The sequence below is a fragment of the Martes martes genome (genome assembly GCF_963455335.1).
Source record: "Martes martes genome assembly, chromosome: 13".
Taxonomy (NCBI): domain Eukaryota; kingdom Metazoa; phylum Chordata; class Mammalia; order Carnivora; family Mustelidae; genus Martes; species Martes martes.
Window position 1 is genome coordinate 83752465 of NC_137901.1, and position 27411 is coordinate 83779875.

Consider the following 27411-nt stretch of genomic DNA (forward strand, 5'->3'; position numbering starts at 1 on the left):
TCCAAGTACAAACTTTATTTCTATTACAAGTATGTTAATAGTAGTAGTAGTAGTAGTAGTAGTAGTAGTGAAATAAAAAGAGGGGATGGGGGCTCTGATACTTGGTTTTCAGAGCAAGCCATGAACTTAGGCCTCAGTCCTGATCCAAGCAGAGTCCAGCATGGCTCTGGTGGCAACAGGGAGCCCCCAGCCTTCTCCATCAGAAGACAGTAAAGACAAAGGAGTCAGGCTCCCCACCAGAAAGAGAAGGCAGTTACACCAAATGCCAAAGAAGCAGATTAAAACAAAGCCTCTAGTGCACCCTCCTCTAGCTCAAATCATCTCCAAAGCCTTGTTCCTAACATATATTGCAACTGGCCTGAACACTTTACCAAAGTGCCTCCATACACACCAGAGGCCCAAATTCTAGAGTGGGGAGGGACAGTACACAGGAGAGGATACCTAAAAGTTCCCAAATTGAGGCCCCAACAGAGAAGAGAATCACTTCACTGGTGAGTACCAGGTTTCCAGAACCCTCTCTCTCCTCTTCCCACCAGGACTACACAGCACCAAGAAGCAGTGGCAACAGTATGTCAAAAGATGGAGCCCTGGTGGGTTGAGAGGCTGTAACTTGTATTCCTGCACAGCCAAAAGGCAGTAGCTAGAGGTGAAACATTTCTCAACAGCCTCCCTGCTAACCCTCCCCCAAACCCTCAAACTCCCACAGCACAATCTCAAAAGACACAAAATGGCCATAACCTAGAAAAAGTTAAAATCTGTAAAATCTCCCCTGCCCACAGAGCCCAAGAGGTGGGGCCTGAACCGTGGCAAGTGCTGCTGTGCAGAGAAGATGGAACCACTGTGCAGGTTCTCTGAGACACCATTACTCTTCCTCCTCTTCCTCCTCTGCATCCCCAGCTCCCTGTTGCTTGGGGGATTTTGCCTGTTGAACAAGAGAACACAATCGAAGTAGAAAGGAGGAAGTGAAAAAGCAGTCGTCCTCCTTTAGAGCCCTAGGAATGTCAAACTTCTATGGAAACCTCATCCATTGCCCGATGCCCACCTCTTCTGACTCCAAGAACCATACCAGTCCCACCCATTTGTGAGTCCTCACTGAGCATCACTGACTGGATCCCCAATTACCTTTGCAGTTCTGTTTCGGTAGTTAGCAGCTGTGGAGGTGACCCGCGAGTTCCTGCCACCTTCACTCCTACCACTGAAAGAGAAGGATTGGAAACTAGTTTCTGAGATTATCGCTGAACGGAAGTCAGAAACTCCGAACAGAAACCACTGGAACCAGACAAAAGCAACTTTCCGTCAGCAGACAAAACAAACGAACAATGAAAAACCCACAGAAAACGAAAGAATGCTTTGGAATCAGGTCACAATACACACAAAGTCCATTTTCCCACTATGTTCTACTGAGCTACTCCCAAGCTCCACTCCTGGGCTACTGATTCTTACCTTACTCCGTATCTCCCTGAAGGCCCACGAGAGAAGGTGGGTACAAGGTTTTCTGGGTAGAGACTTCGCACTGGGTGAATCACTGGAACGTGTCCGCTGGCCATAGCCGCATTATGGCTGTTTCGATTGCGTGCCCGGCCATCCTGGCTCTCTAAGTTGTTGAGCTTCAGTATTCGAGGAGGGCTAGGCTGGCACCCAGGTCTGGGGCCTGATGTGGATGTTGACAATCGGTTACAAGTTGCTGTCATATTGTTAATGGGTCTATTGGGGGGAAGAGGGTAGGTGGGCCCTTTAGCTGTTTCCTGCTTGATATCATCCATGTAACCAGAAGACAAGTCTCCTGAGAAGAGAAAAAAGCACGAGCTTTAGAGAAAAATCTCCTCTTGCCATTAGTGCTGGATCTGGGGCAGGAATAATAGGAATCAGGGTAAAAGACTGCCTTAGTGTTGAGACCCACATCTCCAGGACAAGGCTGGGAACAAAACCTTGTCCAAACTTATTACCTGAGTCCTCAAATACAGTCTCCTAAGTATTGAACCACGATGTGCCAGCAAATCTCAAAAAATAATTTCTAATTGGCTTTGTAGTGGTTAGGTTTCAAATACAGCTTACCTGCCTATTCATGAGGCTTCTAAATAATATTACTAATAAATTTGAGTACCCAAAACATAGTTCAACTAGAAGCAGGGACCCAGGGCAGACATAGTAAGGTCTGAAAATTATCACCAAATTATGCACTGACTGCACAGACAAGAGACCTGCAGCTGAATAAGCACTGACAAGCATGCCTCATGGCTGTCCCCAAAGCCATTACCCTATAATACACTCCAGACAGCTTAGTCTAACATGGGACCACAAGTAGCCTCAAAGTGTCCCCAATGAGATCCTACTGTGCTTGGTAATTCAGAATTTAGGTAACCCCCAAATTAGAGTAGCAGATGAGAAGTGGTAAGCAGGCCTGAGCCAGCAGCAGACCTGTGGCCTTGGCTCAGCCCTGGCTAATACCCTGGTGTCTGACACGCCTCTTGGGCAGCTCTGGTGAGGTCTCTGGAGGCTGGAAATCCTGTCTAGGAATCCCCTCTGTCACATGGTTGTTTGCTGTGGCTGGGCGTTGGTCACACTGGTCCTAACAAGAAAAACGAGAATTAGTTCCTTAGGATTGAGTTATTCCTATGAATAACTATGAAAGGGAGCAGCTGGAGGAAAGGAAGGAACAGCAGGCTGGGTAAACAGACCTTGTGGGGAAAGGGAGGAGACAGACATGACTTTGACAACCACTGTCAGGAAGGGCCTGGGACTAAGAGGAAACACATATGGAATGGCACAGTCATTCCCGTTAGTGCCCAAGCCACCGAAAGCAGCACTCTGACTGTGCCAGGAAGAAGGAAGGGCTGGTCTTAAGAACCCAGAAAGCATGTCAATACTTTAATAACAGCATTTGCATGGTTGCTAATTTCAGAGTCTCCCCTCAGAGGTAACAAGCAGTACTTGTCTACTGCTTGATCCAAAAGCAGAATTCCTACAGAAATGTGTGATGTTCTAGCAAGAGGTATATGGGATCAACTACAGAAAAGACCCTGAACATACCCTCAGTATTAGCTCCTCATAACAAACAAGCCTAGGCAGAAAATTTATTTATTTTTTTTTACCAACAGGTTGGAATTCTAGACTGCAAAGCTAAAAAAGAGCTTCAGACTGTCTAATCTAACTCCTTCATTTACAGATATCCCCAGTGAGGGGACAGGACCTATCTGTAAAGATAAAGCCAGAACCAGACCTCTAGGTATCCGGGAATGCAGGACTCAAATGCCACCAGAACAGGAAGAACGTGCCTGGTCAAAAATAACATGTTTGGGGGCGCCTGGGTGGCTCAGTGGGTTAACGCCTCTGCCTTCGGCTCAGGTCGTGAACCCAGGGTCCTGGGATCGAGCCCCACATTAGGCTCTCTGCTCAGCAGAGCCTGCTTCCCTTCTGCCTGCTTCTCTGCCTACCTGTGATCTTTGTCTGTCAAACAAATAAATAAAATCTTTAAAAATAAATAAATAAAATAAAATAAAATGCTTGTCAGTGACCTCAGGGAAACTCTCATCAAAATCCTTTCGGCATGGGGTGTCTGGGTGGCTCAGTCAGTTAAGAGTCTAAATTTTGGGGACGCCTGGGTGGCTCAGTTGGTTGAGCGGCTGCCTTCAGCTCAGGTCATGATCCCAGCGTCCTCTGATCGAGTCCCACATAGGGCTCCTTGCTCAGCAGGGAGCCTGCTTCTCCCTCTGCCTCTGCCTGCCACTCTGTCTGCCTGTGCTCACTCTCTCTGATAAATAAATAAAGAGTCTAACTTTTGGTTTTGGCTCAGGTCATGATCTCAGGGTTGTGAGACTGAGCCCTAATTCAGGCTCCACGCTGAGAGTGGAGCCTGCTTAAGATTCTCTTTCTGCTCCTCCTCCCCTCCCCTCCCACACATGCTCTCCCACCCTCTAAAATGATAAAAATAAAAATAAAAACAAGTCCTTTTGCCAGGTCCTGGATGCCTGCTTAAATGGAGTCCTGGCTGCTTGGTCCTCAGCTAATGACATTATGGTTGACAGAGGTAGAGAAAGCCTAAAAGCGTGAAGCAGTATACACCTCAGTCCACAAAACAGGGCATGGCTAGTAGCCAGGTCAGGTATGCATGAAACTTAAAAGCTAAAGAAGCATTCTCAGTTCTGAAAGCCTTAGGTTCATTCAGAGGATCTGCATGGAATGAAGCCGACTGGTCCTCTGCGGACTCTTACCTGGTGATGGAAAAGCACCTCCTCCTCCAGCTGTACCCCACAGAATTCACATGGGATGATGATGCTATCCTCCACAGGGGGTGAATTGCTCAGACCCATCAAAGAGTCTAACTGGTTACTCGCAGCCTGCTGCAAAAACTTTTGGAAGATGACATCAGGGTCTTCCACCCCTTTGGGGGAAGTGCTGCCCACACTAAGTGCAGGTAAGGCACAGGAAGGATTACAGCTTGTCTGTCTCAAAAAAAAAAAAAAAAAAAGTTAAAAAAAAAAAAGAGGCAGGCGTTAAGGAAAACACTACATTCCTAAACATTGTCTAAAAGTCACAAATGTTAATAATCCTTAATAGGGAGAGAGACTAAAAAGGGTTAGGGCAAATAGAACACTCTACTTTTATTTTAAACACTGTTTTAAATTTTTTTACTGTATTCATGTGATTATGATTTCTTTTTTTAAGGATTTTATTTTTAAGTAATCTCACCCAACATGGGGATGGAACTTAGAACCCTGAGATTAAGAGTCACATGCTCCACCAACTAAGCCAGACAGGAGCCCTTGTGTTTATTCTTCTTAAATTGAGAAGATTCAAATTCTTCCATAGCCATTAAGTAAAAGGAGGCTGTTATCCCTATTAATAGGTTTTCTTATGCTGTTCCAAAACCAAAAAAGTAGATATATTCAAATACTGTATTATTCCACTTAGGGGGGAATGTATGTTCCACCCAGAGCACAGGGATTATTTAATAGTTATGGAAACGCCACACGAGGCCAAACCAAACCAGAGAGCAACAGTGTTGAGGGGGAAGAGTGGTTCCCTCCACCAGGTAATCCTCAAACACAAAGGCTATTCTCTTATCATTCCTAAATGCCTCGAGCACTTTCAATCATTCAAAAAGCATAAGACACCTTTCATATACCATGTACTTAAAGATTCATTAGCTAGGAAAACAGAACCTTCTCAAGGAACTCAGCCTGGTGGTGCAGACCAACAGGGGATCAGGAGACCACACCATGGAGTGATAGGCTAAAAGAGAAGTGGGCAAAGGACTTTTGAGAAGGACACAAGTGGGACCTCTGACCTTGTCTTCAGAAGATCCCTTAGGATGATTTCCTGAAAGTCATGTCAGAACCAAGTCTACAAGTAAGGGTCTGTGTTATAGGGTGTTAAGGAAGCAGGGGTGAATGGCCACACATCTTGTAGGCAGAAAAAGTAAAGTGCAAAAAAGATCCTTAACCCCTCCAGGGAACTGCAAGGACTTCAGTACATCTCCGATAAATCAAAATGGGGCATGAGATGACACCAGAATAAGCTGGTCGGTGGAGATGTACACTTGTCACCATAGTATGGGGAGAGAAAGGGGGTCTGCTGGAATGAACATTACTTTTTTACAAGATGGAACAAGGCTGAGTTCTCATACCCTTAGGTCACACCATGGTAAGAAACACAGTTGCTACCTCCTGCCACAGGTGTATTAAAATAGTGGCTCAAACTCATGGGGCCTATAGCACCAACTATTGCCTGCACACATTCCTCACATAATTAAACACACCTGATGGTCAATCAGCAGTTCCTCTGGGTAGAGCTCCTCACAAAATTCACAAGGCAACATGGTCTGGTCAGCTGCACCTAGGTATCAGGCCATACAGTCAGACTCAATGAACAAAAACAAACTTGATTTAACCTTTTATCCCACTTGTAAGGTTTTATATAAAAGTCAGACTTCCTTTGACTTTTCTTAGATGTAGCAATTTGTGGGGCTGTAACTCCTCCAAAAGGAGACTTCTAAGAGACAAACTCTAAGGAAAACTTCCAGTATGAAAAAAGAGATTTACATGTCACCATTTCCTGAGCAAAGTAAAGTAGTAGCTTAACCACTACCTTAATTAAGGAAGAATGTAAATGTGTACTAACCCCAGGCACTAATCTAAAAACTTCTGTACATTATTTCCATCCTCAGAAAACTTATTAAAAGAGAACCTCCATTACCCTCATTTTACAGATCAAGAAGTTGAGGCTCACTTACGACTGGTAGACAGATATCCTTAAAAACTCTCCCAGTACAAAATACCAAGAAAGACGCAAAACAAAAGTAACATATGAGAGCAAATAAGTAAGAGTAATTTTAAATCCAGGATTCCCCAAAGAGCCATCTCAGTAAGACTGCTAAACAACTAGAGGGTAAACAATGAGAAGAGTTAAGAAAACTCACCTACCTAGGTCTTCACTCTGGGTAGGAGGAAAAAGTCGTTACCGTGGAAGAGTAGCTAGAGTTTGGCCTTTACACGGGTTTGAGTCTAGAATTTACATTTTTTACATAAATTCTAATATTTTTACATAAATTCATGTTTATAATTTTTAGAAGTCCAAGCATACCAAAAATTCAATTTAAAATTGTCCCAGGGGCACCTGGGTGGTGCAGTGAAGTCTGTTGGGTGTCCGACCCTTGGTGTCCGCTCAGGTCGTACATGATCTGAGGGTTGCGAATGATCTCAGGGTCACGAAATGGAGCCCATATCAGGCTCAGCACTCAGCACAGTGTCAGCACAGTGTCTGTTTAAGATTCTTCTCTCTCTGCCCCCCTCTGCCATATCCCCACCTGCTCCCACCAACCGGCTCACTTAAATAAATCTTTTAAAAACTAAAAAGATAAAATTATCCCAGTCAGGAGTATCCCTACATACCTACCAGAAGCATATATAAATACTCTAAGGAACACATCAGAAGTTTAATGTTAAAACACACACGGAGTGGGCACGTGGGTGGCTCAGTAGGTTGGGTGTCCAACTCTTGGTTTTGGCTCAGGTCATGATCTCTTAGGTCATGAGATCAAGCCCTGCATTAGGCTCTCAGCTCAGCAAAGAGTCAGCTTGGGAGTCAGTCTCTCTCTCCCACCCCTTTCAGCCCCTCCCCGCCACTTACATGCTCTCTAAAATAAATGTTAAAAAAATATTAAAAACAGGGGCACCTGAGTGGTTTAGTTGGATAAGCATCTGACTTTAGCTCAGGTCATGATCTCAGGGTCGTAGAACCGAGCCCTACATCAGGCTCCTTGCTCAGCAGGGAGTCTGCTTCTCCCTCTGTCTCTCTCCCTCTTCCCTCCTTGTGCTCACAGGTACCCTCTCTCTCAAATAATAAAATCTTTAGGAAAAAAGTTGAAAACAAAATAAAACAACAAAAACCCACATATAAAGGAAGCAGCAAGCCACCATAACAGTCAGCAGAAAGAAACAGCAAAAAAGATTTTAGATATACTTATTTTTCTGTAGTATATGGAAATATATCTAAAATCTTTAAAGACATGTTTAAAAAGGAATTAGATTAGGACTACCCCAGATTTAAAAAAAAAAAAAAAAAAAAAAAAAAAAGCCTTTTGTAAGATCAGGTCATGATCCCAGAGTCCTGGGATCGAGTCCCACATTGGGCTCCTTACTCAGCAGGGAGCCTGCTTCTCCCTCTGCCTGCTGCTCCCCCTGCTTGTGCATGCTCTCTGACAAATAAAACCTTAAAAAAAAAAAAAAAAAAAAAAACGATTTGAGAGAAGAGAATGCCCGTAAGCACATGAGCAGGGGCAGAGCGAGAGAATCCTCAAGCAGACTTCCTCCTGAGCATGGAGCCCACACAGGGCTCAATTTCATGACCCATGAGATCGTGACCTGAGCCAAAACAGTCGGACGCTCAACCATCTCAGCTACCCAGGTGCTCCTATAAGGGATTATTTAAGGGGTGCCTGGGTAGCTCAGCTGGTTAAAGCATCTGCCTTCAGCTCAGGTCATGATCTCAGGGTCTTGGGATCAAGCCCCAAATCGGGCTCCCTGCTCAGCAAGGAGTCCACTTCTCCCTCTCCCTCTGCCCTCCCTCTATTCATGTTCTCTCACTTTCAAATAAATAAATAAAATCTTGGAAAAAAAAAAAGATTTAAAACATGATGAGGCACACTGAAGAAAAAAAACAATCAAATAGAACTACAATAAATGAAAACTTATTAATCACTGAAGTGAAAACCTCAATGGATATATTGAACAATAGATTAGAAAATGACACTTAATTACCCAGAATTCACCCCAGAGGAAAAAGCAATGGAAAATATAAGAAACAGAGGATAGAGCAAAATCTAACACATATAGGAGAAGCCTGGGTGGCTTCAGTTGTTAAGTGTTAGACTCTTGATTTTGGCTCAGGTCCTAATCTCAAGGTTGTGAGATCAAGTCCTGCATCAGGCTTGGTGCTCACTGGGGAGTTTGAGATTCTCTCTCTCCCTCTACCCCTCCAGTCGCCTCCTGCCCCCATGCCACCAGTTGCACTCACACCCGCTCACACTCTCTCAAATAAAAAAACAAAATCTTTAAAAACAAAAAAACTACAAAGGATGCAAGACAGGGGCACCTGGGTGGGTCAGTTGGTTAGGCATCTGCCTTCAGCTCAGGTCATGATCTCGGGGTCCTGGGATTGAGCCCTGTTCTGGGATCCCTACTCAGCGGGGAGTCAGCTGCTCTCTCCCTCTGCCCCTCCCTCCATGACCCCCCAACCAGCTCATTCTCTCTCAAACAAATAAAAAAAAATTTTTTTTTTTAAGATTTTATTTGACAGATCACAAGTAAGCAGAGAGGCAGGCAGAAGAGAGATGGGGAAGCAGGCTCCCTACCAAGCAGAGAGCCTGATGCGGGGCTCGATCCCAGGACCCTGGGACCATGACCCGAGCCAAAGGCAGAGGCTTTAACCCACTGAGCCACCCAGGCACCCCGCAAATAAATAAAATCTTAAAGGAAAAATTTAAAAAGGAAAACAAGCAATAATCAAAGAAATAACGATGACACTTTTCCACATAGATGAAAAATACTAAATTTACAAATCAGGAAAGTCAGCAAATCCCAAGAAATTTAAAGCCAGAGAAATCACAGGGAAACTGCAGACCCTCAAAGACAAAAAGATCTTAAAATCAGCCAAAGGGAAAAGACAAAGTACCTATAGAGAAATAATAACACTAACGGATGACCTCTCTATAGCCAAAAATTAGAGTATCTTCAAAGAATTAAGACAAAATAATTGCCAATCTTGACCTGTGTGATAGAGAAACTACCACATAAGAAAAAGTAAGATTTTCAGACTAAAATAGAGAATTTACAATCAACAGATACTTTCAACAGAACTTCCAAAGAATATGCCTTAGGAAGAACTTTATCCTAGAAAGAAGTTCTGGGAAACAAGGAAGAATGGGTGAGCAAAGAAAACTGTAAACACGTAATAAATACGATGAGTATATAAAACAAGAAATACCTCTATCATGGTGCTAAAAAGAAAACAAGTGAGAACACTAACTTACCACATTAGTAGTTTAAGTCATAAAGGAAAGATGCTAATTCTAAAGTTCCTGTACTGATTGGGGTAAGTATGATAAGGTTGATTAATTTTAATCTTTGTTAAATTATACAAAGATGTTGAAATTTCCAAGGCAACCATCACAAGAATAGGGACAGAGAATATAAATTCCAAACCAGTAGAGAGGAAAAATGGAATCAAACAAGCAAACAAAAGTTAATAAAACAATCCAAGGTATGATCAAGAAAGGAAAAAATAGGGACGCCTGGGTGGCTCAGTTGGTTGGGCAGCTGCCTTCGGCTCAGGTCATGATCCCAGCGTCCTGGGATCGAGTCCCGCATCGGGCTCCTTGCTCGGCGGGGAGCCTGCTTCTCCCTCTGCCTCTGCCTGCCCCTCTGCCTGCCTGTGCTCGTTCGCTCTCTCTCCCTCTCTCTCTCTGACAAATAAATAAATAAAATCTTTATAAAAAAAAAAAAAAAAAAAGAAAGAAAGGAAAAAATAAAGGAAAATACACTGAACCCAGTCTTCACCTGTCACTACAATGCTACTGCATTTTACTTTCTTTAGCACCATGAAAGAAAAGTCTGAAAGGGTGATAAGGAGACTGACTCACATTAAAAGACTTTGGAAATGCTTTCTTCGGGGCTAGTGCATTTTCCAAAGGGAAAGAAGCAGGAACTATTATGTAAAAAACAGATTCAAGGTAATAAAGGGGAGAATCCATCTACCAACATTCCATAAAGGGTTACCAACCTAGACATAAGAATTCAAAGCCAAACAATACATTGACAAGCCTTGCTCTGCTCTCCAAAATGCAGGAAGTCTAATAAACCAGCTTTTAAACAATTTCATCATATTACATAGTCACATCCTTTTCTGTCCAAAAAAATATAAGGCTACCTAATTACCTGCTGAAAGTGGTAACCTCTGGGGAGAACCTCAACCACTGATAAGTCTCCTGTTAGAGACTTACGCTTTCTTTTACAATCTTAGTTTTTATGATTTTTACCTCTTTAACAAATTTATTTGGATATAACTTATATACCATATAATTCACCTATTTAATTTGTACACAATCATTTTTATTACAGATGCAAAAATTTTTTTTGAAGATTTATTTGAGAGTGAGCAAGAGAACATAAGCATGGGGGCACCTGGGTGGCTCAGTGGGTTAAAGCCTCTGCCTTCAGCTCGGGTCATGATCCCAGGGTCCTGGGATCGAGCCCCGAATCGGGCTCTCTGCTCCGTGGAGAGCCTGCTTTCTCCTCTCTCTCTGCCTGCCTCTCTGCCTACTTGTGATCTCTGTCAAATAAATAAAATCTTTAAAAAAAAAAAAAAACATAAGCATGGGGAGTAGCAGAGGAAAGGGAGAAGCTGAGCAGGGAGCCTGGCACGGTGCTCAATCCCAGGACCCCGGGACCATGACCCAAGCCAAAGGCAGACACTTAACCAACTGAGCCACCCAGGGGCCCCGCAAATTGTTTTTAAATATTCCCTACTCAGGGTGCCTGGGTGGCTCAGTGGGTTAAGCCTCTGCCTTGGGCTCAGGTCATGATCTCAGGGTCCTGGGATCGAGCCCCGCATACGGCTCTCTGCTCAGCAGGGGGCCTGTTTCCTCCCTCCCGTTCTGTCTGCCTCTCTGTCTACTTGTGATCTTTCTGTCAAATAGATAAATAAAATCCTAAAAAAAAATAAAATAAAATAAATATCCTCTACTCAAGGGTATAGAAAGTACAGCTCAGGAAATATACTTAATAACACTGCAATACACTTATTGTGGTAAGCATTTCATAATGTATATAATTGTTGCATCACTATGCTGTACACCTGAAACAAATTTAATATGTTAACTATACTTCAACTAAAAACAAAACAAAAACAAAACAAGGTGCCTGGGTAGATCAGTGGGTTAAGGCCTCTGCCTTCGGCTTGGGTTGTGGTCCCGGGGTCCTGGGATCAAGCCCCGCATTGGGCTCTCTGCTGAGCGGAGAGTCTGCTTCTCTCTCTCTCTCTGCCTACCTGTGATCTGTCTGTCAAATAAATAAATAAAAATTTAAAAATAAAGTTAATTAATTTTTAAAAATCCTCTACACTACAAAAAGCATTTTCTTAAGAAAATATAGCCTAAAATAGTGTTTTGTGAACCAATAGGGACATAATCCTCTCAGGAGCCACAGACTTACCCTTTATTCAGTCTTTGAATTAACATGTTAACCAGCTACAGTCTAGAGTAGGTTATAGAAACAAAACATTTGGAGCACCTGACTAGCTCAGCTGGTTAAGCAAACTGACTCTTGGTTTCGGCTCAGGTCATGATCTCAAGGTTATGAGATCGAGTCCCTGATCGGGCTCTGTGCTAGGTGGGATCTGCTTAAGATTCTCTCCCTCTTCATCTACCCCTCCCACACCACTCTCAAAAACAAAAACATTTTACATGTATACTTACTATTTTTCACATTAATATAACTTATAATTAAGACAATACTTTTTAAAGATTTCATTTGACGGAGAGAGCTCAAAAGAAGGCAGAGAGGGAGGCAGAGAGAAAGGGGGAAGCGGGCTCCCTGCTGAGCAGAGAGTCCGAAGCTGGGCTCAATCCCAGGACCCTGAGATCATGACCTGAGCCAAAGGCAGAGGCTTAACCCACTGAGCCACAGAGGTGCCCCAGAAAATACATTTTTAAAAAGGCAAAATGTCATTAACTATCCAAGTTAATATTAACCCTACCATTTACCTCTTTTAAGCAAGCTGTGTAACACTCTTACCATTTACCTCTTTTAACTAGGACCAATTCTATTTTATCTAAATCAATAAAACGTTAAGAATTATCCTACTGTTTTTGCAGTCATTTTTTTCACTTAACGACATAAAACTCATAGCTGGGAGCCTGGGTGGCTCAGTCAGTGACACATCTATGTTTGGCTTGGGTCATGATCCCAGGGTCCTGGTATCAAGGCTCCCATCAGGCTCCCTGCTCATCGGAGTCTGCCTCTCCCTCTTTCTGCCCCTCCCCACTGCACGTGCTTGCTCTCTCAAATAAACAAAATCCAAAGAAAGAAAGAAAGACTGACTCATAGCTGACAGCTGCTTAAGTTTAGGTCCCAAAAACCTCTTACAACTATAGTATTTTATTTAAAAAAAAAAAAAAAAAAAAAAGTGGCTCAGCGGGTTAAGTCTCTGCCTTTGGCTCAGGTCATGTTCCCGGGGTCCTGGGATAGAGCCCCAAACCGGGCTCTCTGCTCAGCAGGGAGCCTGCTTCCCCTCTGTCTCTGCCTGCCTCTCTGCCTACTTGTGATCTCTGTCTGTCAAATAAATAAATAAAATCTTTTAAAAAAATAAAATAAAATGAAATAAAATTAATTTATTAGAGAGGGAGAGAGAGAAAGGGAGCATGAGCTGGGGTGGGAGAGAGGCAGAGGGAGAAAGAAGCTGGCTCCCCACTGAGCAGGAGTGGGGCCTAATCCCAGGACCCTGAGATTATGACCTGAGCTGAAGGCAGACACTTAACCAACTAAGCCACCCAGGTTCCCTTCCAGCATTTTAAATATGCAGGACACGCATCCCTCAAATATACTGTTCTCCAAACAAGAGACTCAAAGGGGTGGTTCACCAAACACAATCCAACTTCTATTTTTAAAAACCTAGTTTTAATCTAGGAGTCTGATAATACCAAAAAGATTTAATGTTTTTTGTTGTTGTTGTTGTTTTAAGATTTGACAGAGAAAGACAGCAAAAGAGGGAACACAAGCAGGGGGAGTGGGAGAGGGAGAGGGATAACCAGGCTTCCTGCCGAGCAGAGAGCCCGATGCAGGGTTCGATCCACATGACCTGAGCCGAAGGCAGATGCTTAACAACTGGACCACCCTGGCGCCCCCCCTTTTTTTTTAAATTTGGTTTTTAGTAATTCCTACACCCAACATGGGGCTCAAACTCGTGACCCTGAGGTGAAAGGTCACAGAGACAGGCAGCCAGCTAGGCTCCACAGAATAGTTTTTAAATGAGACAGGGAGGGGAGCAAAGCTCTTTATAGAATAAATAATTCAGAACAAAGGATAAAAACAGAAAAATTACCAATGTACAATCACGAGTTATATCTGATTCAAGCAAGAAACATTAGTGAATACAAAAAACTGCTAAATAAAAGACTGTAAATATCTCATTCCTCCACAATCTCAAAATAACAACCTGAATCTAGGTATTATAAAGGGAAAAGCCACCCATATAAGGGAGGTATCTGATAGATCTCATTTTAATGAATAGGATAAATTGACTTCTTGAGACACATTACCAATGTAGGAATTCTGCCACAGCTGTGTTACTTGAATCTAAACGTGAGAAAACAGACAAATCTAAATCGAGAAAGAAATATTCTGCAAAACAACTATTCTGGACTCTTCAAAGTACCAATGTACTAAAAGGAAAAGAAAAGGGGATTGGGGGTAAGGGCCTAAACGAAATTAACCTAAAAAGAACATAATGTGTAATCCCAGATTTTGAAAACAAATAAGCTCCAAAGGATATTGTGTATAAGTAGGGAACTTGTTACGTTTTCTGAGTAATATGTGTATTTTATTTATATATAATACCTTGTTCTTAAGATACATGCTAAAGTACTCAGGGATAAAATGTAATGTCTGCAACTTATTCTCAAATAGTTCAGGGGTAGAAATAAAAATATATAAAATAAATGGAAAATACTAAAATTTGCAAATATAAACAAGGGGTATACAGACATTCACTGTACTATTCTGACATTTTTTAAGAGTAAAAAGTTGGGAAAAGCAAAACAAAAAAGGCAAATCTAATCTCATGAACAACTCTCGATTTTATATAAATTACGTAGTATAACAGTTAAAAAACCTGTAGAGACAGAGGCTAGTACAGAATAAACAAACCTACCCTTCATGTCATTGAGAGCATTGGAACCTTCAAGGGACTGGTCTGTACCACATACAGCCCTCCAGAAGTCTTGCTCTGCCACACTTCGGGCCTGCCCTTCATTTTGCAGACTTAGGGCCAACATGAAGTCCAAGTTTGCACTATCTTCACCACCCTCTTTTGGGGGCTGTCGGGTTCTATTCCTTTCCTGCCTTTCTTGCTCTTCCACTGGAAGAAAAAATAAATAAATAACCAGTACTCAAGATACATTAGAGGGGTGCCTGGGTGGCTCAGTCAGTTAAGCATCTGACTCTTGACTTCTGCTCAGATTCCAAACTCAGGGTCATGAGATCGAGCCCTGTGTCAAGCTCCATGCTCAACGTGGAATCTGCTTGAAATTCTCTCACTCTCCCTCTGCCCGTCCCACTCATGTGCACCCACACTTTAAAATAAATCTTAAAAAAAAAAAAAAAATTGGAGATGCTGCTACCTCATGTCCATGCTTAGCAAATATTCAAGGTTTACAGGCATTGTGCAGGAACAAAAGAGGCTTGGTCCTCCTGTCTTCCTAGAACTCCAAACATTAAGTCTGCTGTGATAAAGCCTCCATTATTATTCTAATTATCTTATTAATACCCCAAATTACTGAGCTGTAACTATGAGACAAGTACTGTGCTAAACATTTTTCATGTATTTCTGCACTATAGCAAAATAGTTTGAAGCATGAAGCCAGATTGCCTGAATTCAAGTCCCAGCTCTACCCCTTACCTAAGAATGCCTGTGAGAACTAAATCATTTAATACATATTAAGCACTTTACGAATGCCTGAAGCACATACTGTATACTCAGTAAATACTAGCGATTAACAGGATGTCACTGTCATCATCAACACTAGCTATAATCTAGTGGTAATTCAATAGCAAAGAGGTTATTTCCAATCTATAGTTAGGTAGTATTAGAAAGACTACCTAACTATAATTAGGTTTTATTATTAAGATCTATTTGCCCTCAAAGCCCTGTTCCCATTTGTCCTGAGATTTTGATACCATTCCAGTTTTCTAATCCAAACACAACTTACACAGATTATTCTGAATTGGAAACTGGGCTGTCATGTTCCTTTGGTTGGAAGTTCTACTATGGAAAACGTCTGATTCATAGGCTCTCAGGGGTCTTCGGGGTATCCTCATAGGGGGGTCCAGAGCCTCAATTTGCCTGAGGAGCTGGGATGCAATCCAGATGCCATCTTGACCCCAGGACTCATCATATGCATTAGGAGGCATGGCAACCTCATCTCTCTTTTCCTCCCCATCTCTTCCACAAACATCAGGATGAGTCTTCAGATCTTTCACCAGGACATTGCGCCCACAACTGCCACATAACTCCGTCCGGGCACCACAGTAATCTTCATGGTCCTTCAGTTTGAGAACAGAAAGTTCCAAATCACAATGCTGGCAAAGGGCAAGCCGCAGAGGACACTCAGTCTCCTGTAACACAGAGTAATAAGGCAGTTAATATGCTGATCTAAAAGAGGCTATGTTTTAATACAGGGAAAGGAAAGGCAAAAATATTTATTACTTCAGTATTCTCTTCCAAACCTAGCTTTGCCTGCCATGGTTTTCTATGCATTTAAGAGTCACGGCTTCGGGGTGCCTGGCTAGCTCAGTGGGTTAAAGCCTATGCCTTCGGCTCAGGTCATGATCTCAGGATCCTAAGATTGAGCCCCAAATCAGGCTCTCTGCTCACCGGGGAGCCTGCTCCCCCCACCCTCTCTCTGCCTGCCTTTCTGCCTACTTGTAATCTCTGTCAAATAAATAAATAATCTTAAAAAAAAGTCATTGCTTCCCTCTGTCCCTGTCACCTGGTTCTACAAGACGAAAGAAACTCTGAGAAGGAATCTACTCACTCAGCCACCCTATCATCATTTTGTGCACACATTACAAAGTAACCCAAGTAACCCAAAGTCAGCCAGCTCTTGGGCAAGAGCAAACAGCAAAAGCACAGCAATTCAAGTACATTTGTCAAAACTCCAGCCCAATTTCCCCTTATTACTCCAACCTGTCTTAAGTACCTGGTAATGAGGAATAGAGGCTGTCCTTTAGAAAAACACTGATATTTCTAACCTGCATATTTATACACAGCACTGGCTTTAAATTGACCAAATAAACCAGGAATTACCAACAAAGATGATCCCAAGAGTATAAGTACTCAGCAGATGAAGGATAAAACTTTTATAAAACTGGGACACCTGGGTGGCTCAGTTGGTTAAGCATCTGCCTTTGGCTCAGGTCATGATCCCAGGGTCCTAGAATCGAGTCCTGCATGGGGCTCCTTACTCAACAGAGTCTGCTTCTCCCTCTGCCTGCCCCTCTCTGAGAAATAAACAAAATCTTTAAAAAAAGAAAAAAAAGAAAAAAAAAAAGAAAGAAAAAAAATTTATGAAACTTAATTTGAAATTGTAACTAAAACACCAGAAAATTAAAAAGATAAAATCATGTTACTCTGATATACACATTCCAAACCTGGGAACTTTAACTCAGAACTTCAAAATAACATCACTTCAAAAGTTTACATACTTTACAACCACTGTGCCAAAGAACAAAAATTTCTTTTCATACAAATTAAACCCAAGTTCTATCCTAAATGCTACTTTATATTTTTTTATTTTTTTTTAAAAGATTTTATTTATTTATTTGACAGAAATATCACAAGTAGGCAGAGAGGCAGGCAGAGAGAGGAAGGGAAGCAGGCTCCCTGCTGAGCGGAGAGCCCGATGCGGGACTAGATCCCAGGACCCTGAGAACATGACCCGAGCCGAAGGCAGTGGCTTAACCCACTGAGCCACCCAGGCGCCCCCTAAATGCTACTTTAAACACTTTTAGCGTAACTTGTGTATGCATGAACTATCTCTTATAGAAAGCACAAGAAAATGATTAAAGAGGGCCTAGGTAAGAGGAATGGAAGAGACAATTTTTACATACCTGCTTTTGTGACTTTAAAATTATATACCATGTGGCTATAATACTGATGCAGAAAGATTAGAAAAATGTCACTGATTTAAAGTTACTCAACAGCTAAAAAAAAAAAGTACTCAGCCAAGAGTAAAATATTGCTGGCACATACCAGATAATGTAGTAAGTACTTTAACAACCCTAAAATGTGTTAATAACTCACCAAAGCACCAAATAAAGTATAAACTATTTTTTTAAAGAGAATTTAAAAAAATTGTTTAGTTAATCTCTGGTCTACACCTATCTTGGTCTAACTTGCAGGAACGTTAGGAAATACTTTGTACTTGTACCTTTATAATGACTGATATATTACCATGTTACCCCCAGAAATAGCCAGAGTGAAGAGGATAGAAGACAGGAGAGCTAACTGGAGGTTGTTTTATAAAGCAGGTAAATATTAGAACCAGAGAAATACTCATTATTGTTAATGTGACCTCAATCATAACTCCCCCCACCCACCGCTGGTGAGCCCTAGTACAACATAGGTCAGATGCTTAGAAAAACTAGTAAGAGTGCCAAAGTACTTATAAGATGTTTAATTCTGTGCTGTGGAATTATGAATAGTTATTGTTTTCTTCTTACATTTTCCAATTTTTCTACAATCATTATGAATTACCTTTTTAAGTTATAAATTGTCATTTTAGGCACACAGAATGAAATGTACTAATAAGTGCATACCTTGGTAAATTTTTACTTATGTATACCCACTATGTGACCAACTAAATAGGGGATCTTTTTAACTGGTGAATTCATATGCTCATTCACAAAAACAACGTTCATTCACTATGGCAAACAGTTTTATTTCAACTAGGGACCAATTGATACTATGTTCTATCTCATGAAATGCACTCTGAGGAATTTCTTTGGGTATAAACAGCATGTTACCCAAGTTATCAAGAAGTCAAAAGGAAATTACAAGATGTTAGGCAGGCCCGTACTAAGGTGGTTATACCACACTGGCAAGCCCAGGCTTGGTTTGGCGCTGACTGAGGGTGTCAGCTAAACCCCAGCAGAAATGACAGACTCAGTTCCAAAGAGTAACGCTCTGAGACCTGAGCAAGGGCTTTAATAGTCACACAGCTGAATCTGGCAGCAAAAAGTCAAAGCCTCAAATACACTTTAAGCAACAGTGTTTGTGGAGCTGGTAGAGAACCAAGACTCAGACTGGTTTTCTGCTCTGCATGTAGCTCAGTAATCTCAGTAATATTGGCCCCAAGGTAACTCACGCTCTTCATGGTGCAGGGAAACTAACCTCATGCTTCTTTAACTGCCTCTTCTCCAACTTCTTATTACATTTGCAGGTCACCTATGATAAGAAGTGACAAACAGTAAATTGGCTTTGTGACAACATGATCACTTGCTATTGCAAAATAGCAAGTATTTATAAACATTTGAGTACTTCGTGGTTTACCTGACAATGTTCTGTCGCCATGTGACTCTCCATGTCAGATTTGGGAAATGGTTCCTTGCAGATAGGACACATACCAATGTTCCTTTGACAGTGGATCTCATGGATGGTAAAATTAAACACAGGAATTTCTTTTTTGCTATGGAAACAGATCAAAGGAAAAGGCAAGCATTACTGGCTAATCTATGCACAGTGATATCACATGAAAATCTGCTTTTCAGATCTTCAGTCTTTGTTACTTCTCTTTAGTAAATCTAGTCTGTAAACTCTTATGATTATTACACCCCAGCTTTTCAAGGATTAACTTCCAAAGGTTTTGAGTCTTCTGTGCAACAATGAATTATCCGTGCTATGTACTACTTCTACAAGCTCAGCCTCACTTTCTAGATGTCAGAGCTAATCACAACCAGCAACATGAAGCCAGATGCCAAGAAATAAACCAGGCTTTTCTAAAACCATCCATGACCCAAAACACAATGATACACTCCAGGATTGTTTTAAAAAAACAAAAACAGCCTACCAATTATTTTCACTCTGGGTCTGAGGTAGGTTTAACCTCATTAGATTTTATTCCACTAAAAGTCAAACAAGCAGATGCCAGCATTGAGATAGTCGGTGGGGAACATGTCTCCCTTTATGTCCCACATGCCTTTCAAAGCAGGCTAGATACTAGTCAGGAACATGCTCTGGTTCTGTGGGTATAACTTCACTGCAGAACTGTACAAAAAAAGTGAAGTCCTGAATCCTTTCCCCCAAAGCTGTCTCTTCACTCACTTTGCCATTATCTTTAAGGAATCCAATTCAATTATCTCTAAGTTACAGAAAAGGGACGAAAATGACAGTCTTAAGTGAGAGAGTAAGATCATTTAAATTTAACAAGAGTGCTTTATGTACACTTCAAGAAGAGAAATATTCAGTCTTTACTTTCAGTGATTTGGATATGACCATTAGAAAACTCCAATTTTAGTCTAGGTAAAGATTGCATTTAAAGACTGTCTGGGGGGCACCTGGGTGGCTCAGTGGGTTAAGCCTCTGCCTTCAGCTCAGGTCATGATCTCAGGGTCCTGGGATCGAGTCCCACATCAGGCTCTCTGCCCAGCAGGGAGCCTGCTTCCCCCTCTCTGCCTGCCTCTCTGCCTACTTGTGATCTCTGTCTGTCTCTGTGTCAAGTAAATAAAATCTTTAAAAAAAAAAAAAAAAAAGACTGTCTAAGGTTACCTGCCTGGCTCAGTTGGTAAAGCATGCGATGCTTTATCTCAGCATCCTGAGTTCAAGCCCCATGTTGGGCATGGAGCCTACTTAATTAAAAGTAAAGAAAAAAAGAATAAGGGATGTATCTAGGGGTACCTGGCTTGCTCAGTCAGTACAGTTTGTGATTCTTGGTCCTGGGGTTTTGAGTTCAAGCCCCATGTTGGGTGTAGAGATTACTTTTAAAAAAAGATGAATGGATAAAGAAGATGTGGTGTGTATATATATATATATATATATATACACACACACACACACACACACACACATACATACATACAATGGAATACTATTTAGCCATCAAAAATGAAATCTTGCCATTTCAATGATGTTGATGGAACTTAAGGGTATTATGCTAAGCAAAATAAGACAATCAGGAAAGACAATTATCATATGATCTCACTCCTATGTTAAATTTAAGAAACAAAACCAAGGATCATGGGGGAAGAGAGGGAAAATAAAACAAGACAAAATCAGAGAGGGAGACAAACCATAAGAGACTCTCAATCACAGGAAACAAACTGAGGGTTGCTGGAGGGGAGGGCGCTGGGGGTGAGGTGGGCATGAAGGAGGGCACATGATGTAATGAGCACTGGGTATTATATAAGACTGATGAATCACTGACCTCTACTTCTGAAACTAATAACACACTACATGTTAATTAGCTGAATTTAAATTAAAAATAAAGATAGAGTCTATAAGTATGTCACCTAGAATAAAATTTCAGAATAAAATACTGAACAGAATCAATACAGATAATTACACAATCTTTAAATATTTTATTTAGCCTACAAAGCTAAATACTATAGGAACTCTCTTCCACACTAAATTGTAGATAGCTTATTTCTCTCTTAGAGTTTTCATCTTCATACATAGTGTAAGAAACATTTCAAAGTAGGATGACTGATGTGCCTCCAGCTAAGTCATACTCCAGTCTGAAAGACCAAGACACCAAATAAATGCAAATTTATTTCCACCCAACGGTAAAACTATCAAGGAAGCTCTTATGCACAGAAGAACAATCAACTGTGAGATGGGAAGAAATCTCAACGGGATAAAGAGGGAAACTACCAATATCTTGAAAGATTTAACTCCCCCTATTTCTCCAAAATTCCTAGCTTTCTGAGGAAACCAATGGTTTTAAAGTAATTATTTTATTTTCTTTAAATGAAGGAAAAATATACAGGGGCTATAAATCAAAGTTATGATCTAAACCTAGTAAATTAACAAAAATTAAAGTTAGTAAGTTCCACTGTTAAAGATGTTGTGAAACTAGTGTTCTATTATGTTACCAGTGGTACTGTAAACTGCTTAAAAATAGGCTGAAAATGTGTTTCTAGGACCATAGTAGTCTTTAACCAGGTAATCTCACTCTTAAAATTATGAAGATTTTCATTAGGGTCGTAAAACAGTTTAAAAAAATCATTAGGGATGCCTGGGTGGCTCAGTTGTTTAGGCCACTGCCTTCGGCTCAGGTCATGATCCCAGCATCCTGGGATCGAGTCCCGCATCGGGCTCCTTGCTCATCGGGGAGCCTGCTTCTCTGCCTCTGCCTGCCACTCTGCCTGCTTGTGCTCTCTCTCTCTGAGAAGTACATAAGTAAATAAGATCTTTTTAAAAATCATTAAAAATGTTTAAAACAGGGCTCCTGGGTGGCTCAGTCATTTAAGTGGCTGCCTTAGGCTCAGGTCGTGATCCCACAGTCCCGAGATCAATCCCTGCATCCGGCTCCCTGCTTCTCCCTCTCCAACTCCCTCTGTTTGTATTCCCTCTCTCACTGTCTCTGTCAAATAAATTAAAATTTTTTAAAAAACAAAACCTTTTTTTTTTTTAAGATTTCATTTATTTATTTGACAGAGATCACAAGTAGGCAGAGAGGCAGACAGAGAGGGGGGTGGGGAAGCAGGCTCCCTGCTGAGCAGAGAGCCCAGATTGGGGCTTGATCCTATGACTCAGATCATGACCCTCATGACAATGAGCAGAAGGCAGAGACTTAACCCACTGAGCCACCCAGGTGCCCCAACCAGGCACCTTTATAAGTCAAAACTTTCTAACATTGAAGTTCCTATTCCTTAGAACCACACTCTCCCCCACAGAGAAGAGAGATGACATGCAAAAACATCTTCAATAACAACAAACTCCTCCTTTCACTGGCCCAGTGGATCTAATGGCAGCTCATTTTTTTTTAAGTAGGCTCCATGCCCAAAATGGGACTTGAACTTATGACCTGAGATCAAGAGTTGCACACTCTGACAGAGCTAGCCGATGCCCCAAATTTCTTTTTTTTTTTAAGATTTTATTTATTTATTTGACAGAGAGAGAGAGAGACAGATCACAAGTAGACAGAGAGGCAGGCAGATGAACAGGGGGAAGCAGGCTCCCCGCTGAGCAGAGAGCCTGATGCGGGGCTCCATCCCAGGATCCCGGGACCATGACCTGAGCCGAAGGCAGAGGCCTTAACCCACTGAGCCACCCAGGTGCCCCAAATTTCTTTTTTTTTATTGTTACTTTTTTTAAATAGACTCCATGCCCAATATGGGGCTTTAACTCACAACCCTTAGGTTAGGAGTCACATGCTCTACTGACTGAGACAGCCAGGTACCCCTTCCCTTTTTAAATTTTTTTATTATTTATTTTTTTATTTTTAGTAAACTCTATGCCCAATGTGGGGCTTGAACTCATGACCCCAAGATCAAGAGTTGACTAAACTGAGCCACGCTGGCACCCCGGGCACTCACATTTTGAAGTTTACCTTTTCTTAGGGAACAATAGAAATATGGCTTTAAAGGGGCGCCTGGGTGGCTCAGTGGGTTAAGCCTCTGCCTTCGGCTCAGGTCATGATCCCAGGGTCTGGGATCAAGCCCCGCATCGGGCTCTCTGCTCAGCAAGGAGCCTGCTTCCCCCACCTCTATCTCTCCCTGCCTCTCTGCCTACTTGCAATCTCTGTCAAATAAATAAATTAAATCTTTAAAAAAAAAAGAAAGAAAAGAAATATGGCTTTAAAAACAAGAATTTTAAACCTAGAATTTAAACAGGGTTACTGAGATGGGAGGTCTGTGCTGGCTTAGTTACCCTTCCATGCTAATCCTTTTTCTTTAAATAAATTGCTTTGGCTTTGAATAACCCTGTTTTCATTAGCTTTCCATTAACTTACCTTTTTTTTTTTTTTTTTAACTCCCTTAGCATAGTTATTTATATATTGTCCTGGCCTTGAGACTCCTTCAAATTGGAGAACTGATAAAATAAGAGTATCTTAATTGATGACATTGCCATTAGTCTGGTTTTTTACACAATCACAATGTTTTCTTGTGATTACCTGCATCACTGATTATTTTGTACCAGTAATAGCACATATAAAACACAAACAGAGCTAAAATAGCTTTTAAATTGGCAGAAAGTGATAGTGGCAGAGTAGGAAAAAATACCCTATAATGCAAGACATGCTCTTAGAAATGAAATCTTAAATCTGTTCAGGTAAAGAATATTGCAATCAGTTGCTCTGATTATATCCTAATTCTGCTGAAAGCCTAATAAAAAGAAAAAAAACAAAAAAAAAAATAATAACTGTTATCTGGCTCAAATTTTCCAGCAATCTGAGTCAAAGTATTTTCCTTCTTCAACATCTCTTTCCTTCTACCACAATTTAGTAAGTTAAACATAGCACAGTCAGTTCTGCTTTGCTTTTTTATCCTTCCATAGAGTGCTTGTACATTACCAAAATACCAAACTCTCAGGAAATTATTAGCTGCATCCTAAGTTTCATTTCAGCAAGAAAGAGTTGCCCTTTCCTGTCACTCACGTGGGTTAAACACACCAAAATAGAAAGCTTAACATCCAAGTCTTCACAAACAGTTCTGATCATGAAATGATAATGATTAAGCAAGACTGCCAAAAGACTTTAACTAGAGTTTTTGTTTTGTTTTGTTTTGACTTTTAAAGCAGTGGAACATTCCTTCAGCAAAATCCTTTATAAAAATATTTGAGTGGCTCTGGCTGTACTACTCTTTCAATGCTAGATGTAGAACCAACCTCACTAAACTTGCTCCCAATCACCCACAGGACAGCCACTGTAGCCACATGGGGAAATCTTTGTAACATTTTGAAAAGCATGCATCTAATCCAAACATTGTATATTTTTTGTATCTTCTTTAAAAAAAACTATGATAAGGAGCACCTGGCAGGCTCAGTCACAGAGCATGGGACGCTTGATCTCAGGATCATGAGTTCAAGACCCATGTTTGACGTGGAGCCTACTTAAAAAAAATAAATTTTAAAAGATAAATAAAAATGTATTATATTTTCCAGAAAGACCAAAATTATATCTGCTTATTTATACATCAGAAAAGTGAGGCCCAAAACAGTCAGTGGGGTGACTGGACAAGTCATTAACTAAAGGCAGGTACCAGAGCTCCAGACTCCCAGCTCCATCACATCACTCTCCTCAGTTCTCTATGCTACCTGAACCTACCATCTTTTTTTTTTTTTTTTAATTTGACAAACAGAGATCACAAGTAGGTAGAGAGGCAGGCAGAGAGAGACGGGGAAGCAGGCTCCCCGCCAAGCAGAGAGCCCGATCTGGGGCCCAATCCAGGACCCTGAGATCATGACCGGAGCCGAAGGCAGAGGCTTTAACCCACTGAGCCACCCAGGCTCCCCTGAACCTACCATCTTATCCCATCACTAAAACACGCAATGTTACATAAAATTGTTAAAAAGGCTTTTTAGTCCCATATATTTCCATGTTATATGGTAACGAATTTAACCCGCCAATAAATAAACCAACCTTTTACAGAAACCAGTTTGTTCTCATTCCAACATTTCTTAGATTTAATTTCTTACCAATTGTCACACAGTTGAGTGTCCTGGTCATCTAGAAATTCAGCCATCTTTAGTTCTTTCTGAAAACTACAAAGGAGAAAAGTGTAAACTTTCAATTTCATTTCTGCTTTTAGGATGACATTCAGAACACAAAAACAAAAAACAACTACACAGAAAATGTTACCAATACCAGTACATTAAAGTATTTTATTTAATACCCAATACATTTATATTTTACCCTATTTTTTAATTTTCATTTTAAAGTAATTTGACAAGTAAAAGCACCACAAACAACTCCTGTTAGGCCCTTAACCCAATACATCATAAATAACCACAGTAAAATTATCAAATGTGGGGAAATAATACTAATACAATGTTAATAACTCATCTATAAATCATATTCATGAATCATTCCACTAATTTCCTTTTCCTGGTTCAAGACACATCAAATATAGTTATTTCTCCTTTATCCTCTGATTTAGGATACTTCAGTTTTTCTTCATCTTTCAAAATCGTGTTAAGTGTAGTTTGAGTCTGTTCAGTGTTTTCTCATGATTAATACTTTTTTAGCAAGAATACCACAAAACTGATGTCGTGCTCATCTCAGTGCATTATATCAGAAAGTACATGATGTCAAGTTTTATTATTACAGATGATGTTAACGTTGATCCTTAGCTGAAAGTGTCTGCCAGGTTCATGCACTGTAAAGTTTTTTCTTCTTTTTAAACAAAATGTCAGTGCAGAGAGCAAAGTGCTGGCAATTTCCCTACCACTATTCTTTGCTATGACACAAAAATGGTCTTAAATACTGCCCCCAAAGGGCTCTTAAATGGTTGTGACATTTCCGAATGAACTCACTTTTCAAAGCATATATTCATTCAACATGTTAATTGAGACCCTGTATGCCACACCGGCACTAAGACTACTTCACAAACTAAAGAAGTAAAGTGTCCATAACAGATCAACTTAGTGACAGAGGAAAAAATAAACAAATTAGCGGATATCTTAATGTATTTTGATGGAAAAGTACATAGACAAACGGAGATGAAGGGAATCTACTTTAGAAAAAGGTGGTAAGAGAACTTTCTGACAAGATGACATTTAAACCAAGACCTGAAGTGTGAAGAGGAAGTAAGAGAGGATGGGAATGGGGGGAAATCCAATCAGGCAGAGGGTGTAAAAGGCAATGAAAGAGAAAGTAAAGGGAGATCTGGAAGAGCGTAACGAAAAACGGGAAGGACTCGAGGCCTTACCGTGTACAGCAGAAGGGGTATCAGACTATAGTCCTAGCTCAACGGTACCCCAGAGAAGGGTTTTAAATTAGGGAGTTACAGGACTCAAGAGAACCGCTCCCACAAGAAATGTACACTAAGGATAGGAACCACCGATCTAGGAAAATAAATCACGTTCCCAAAAGGGGAAAGCCTGGATACTTTTCTCAGGGCTGTCTGTTTCTCGGTGTGCTCTAGAAACTAAACCAAGACCAGAGCTTCCGGTGAGGGAAGTGCCTGCCCTCTGGCTGCAAAGGGTCTGGGGGTGGCAGGCCAAGTTGGGAGTGGGCCCCTGTGAGGGTGGAGCTCTGGTTCCGCCACCAAGTGGATATGGGATGTGACCTTTCTGGGCCTCAAACCCCTCAGGCAGACAACTGACGATACTTCAAAGGGCCCGCTGTACGGAGCAAAGGGGCGAATGCACGCAAGTGCCCCACTACAACTCAAGTCTCCAACCTGACATGGAGCCCCTCTCAGATGTTTCGGGCACAGCTGCCCCCTCGTGTCCAGATGCAGGAGGCGGTTTCCAACCGCCCCCTCCTCCGGGGAGTTCGGGGGTGGGGGGTGGGGGGCGGAAGAGGGCACCAGCTTCGCAAACAGCAGCGGTTAAAATGTACCGTCTGACTGCTAAGCGCTTCACAAGGACCCTCGCCTCCAGGCCGGAACCCTACCAGGTGAAAGCCATTTATCCCATTCTGGGGAGACAGCCGCCGCACGGCTGGTAGGAGTGGGGACTCGAACCGAGTCCCCAGCCGAGAGCCCGCACTAAGCCAGCGCGACACCGCCCCTTTTCGCCCCCACCTCCCGCCCCGCAAGCTGGGGGCTCGCGGCTGGAGCCCGGCTCCGCCCGGGGCGCGGTGCCCACAGCCGCGCTCGGGACGACGCCCACTTCCCCGATACCCTGGCCAAGGCCGCGAAGGGGCGGCGCCGCCGGGGGCTGTCGAGACTCGGGTTCCCCGAGGAGAAAGCGCGGCCTCCTCCACTGGCCTGAGGAGACGCCGCGGCGTGGCCGTCTTTCTCCTCACGGCCGCGACCCCCGGGACCCACAGCCCCCTCCCACACACACCAAGGCACGGGGATGCCGGCCTCCTCCCGAACCGCAATGAGGCTCCCAAGGCTCGAGCCGCCGCTACACTCACCCGGGACGACAGCAAGGACTTGCAGCGAACCCGCTAGCCGCAGACACAGAGCCTCCTCACTCAGCCCCCCGCACTGAACAACGGCCCCCAGAGCCGCCTCACCACTTCCGACCGCC

At 42.1% G+C, this 27411-nt stretch overlaps 1 protein-coding gene across 1 annotated transcript; it reads right to left on the reverse strand.

The window, feature by feature from the left end:
* On the reverse strand, positions 1-27411 carry TRAFD1 (TRAF-type zinc finger domain containing 1). Its single transcript, XM_080821336.1, has 12 exons — positions 27296-27411; positions 24907-24972; positions 18823-18958; positions 18664-18717; positions 15482-15887; positions 14425-14631; positions 5759-5835; positions 4212-4442; positions 2449-2569; positions 1444-1783; positions 1123-1195; positions 1-922 (listed from the first exon to the last, which is right to left on the reverse strand). Exons 2-12 carry the CDS (start codon positions 24951-24953, stop codon positions 863-865), a joined length of 1752 nt encoding a protein of 583 aa, XP_080677462.1. The 5' UTR covers positions 24954-24972; positions 27296-27411; the 3' UTR covers positions 1-862.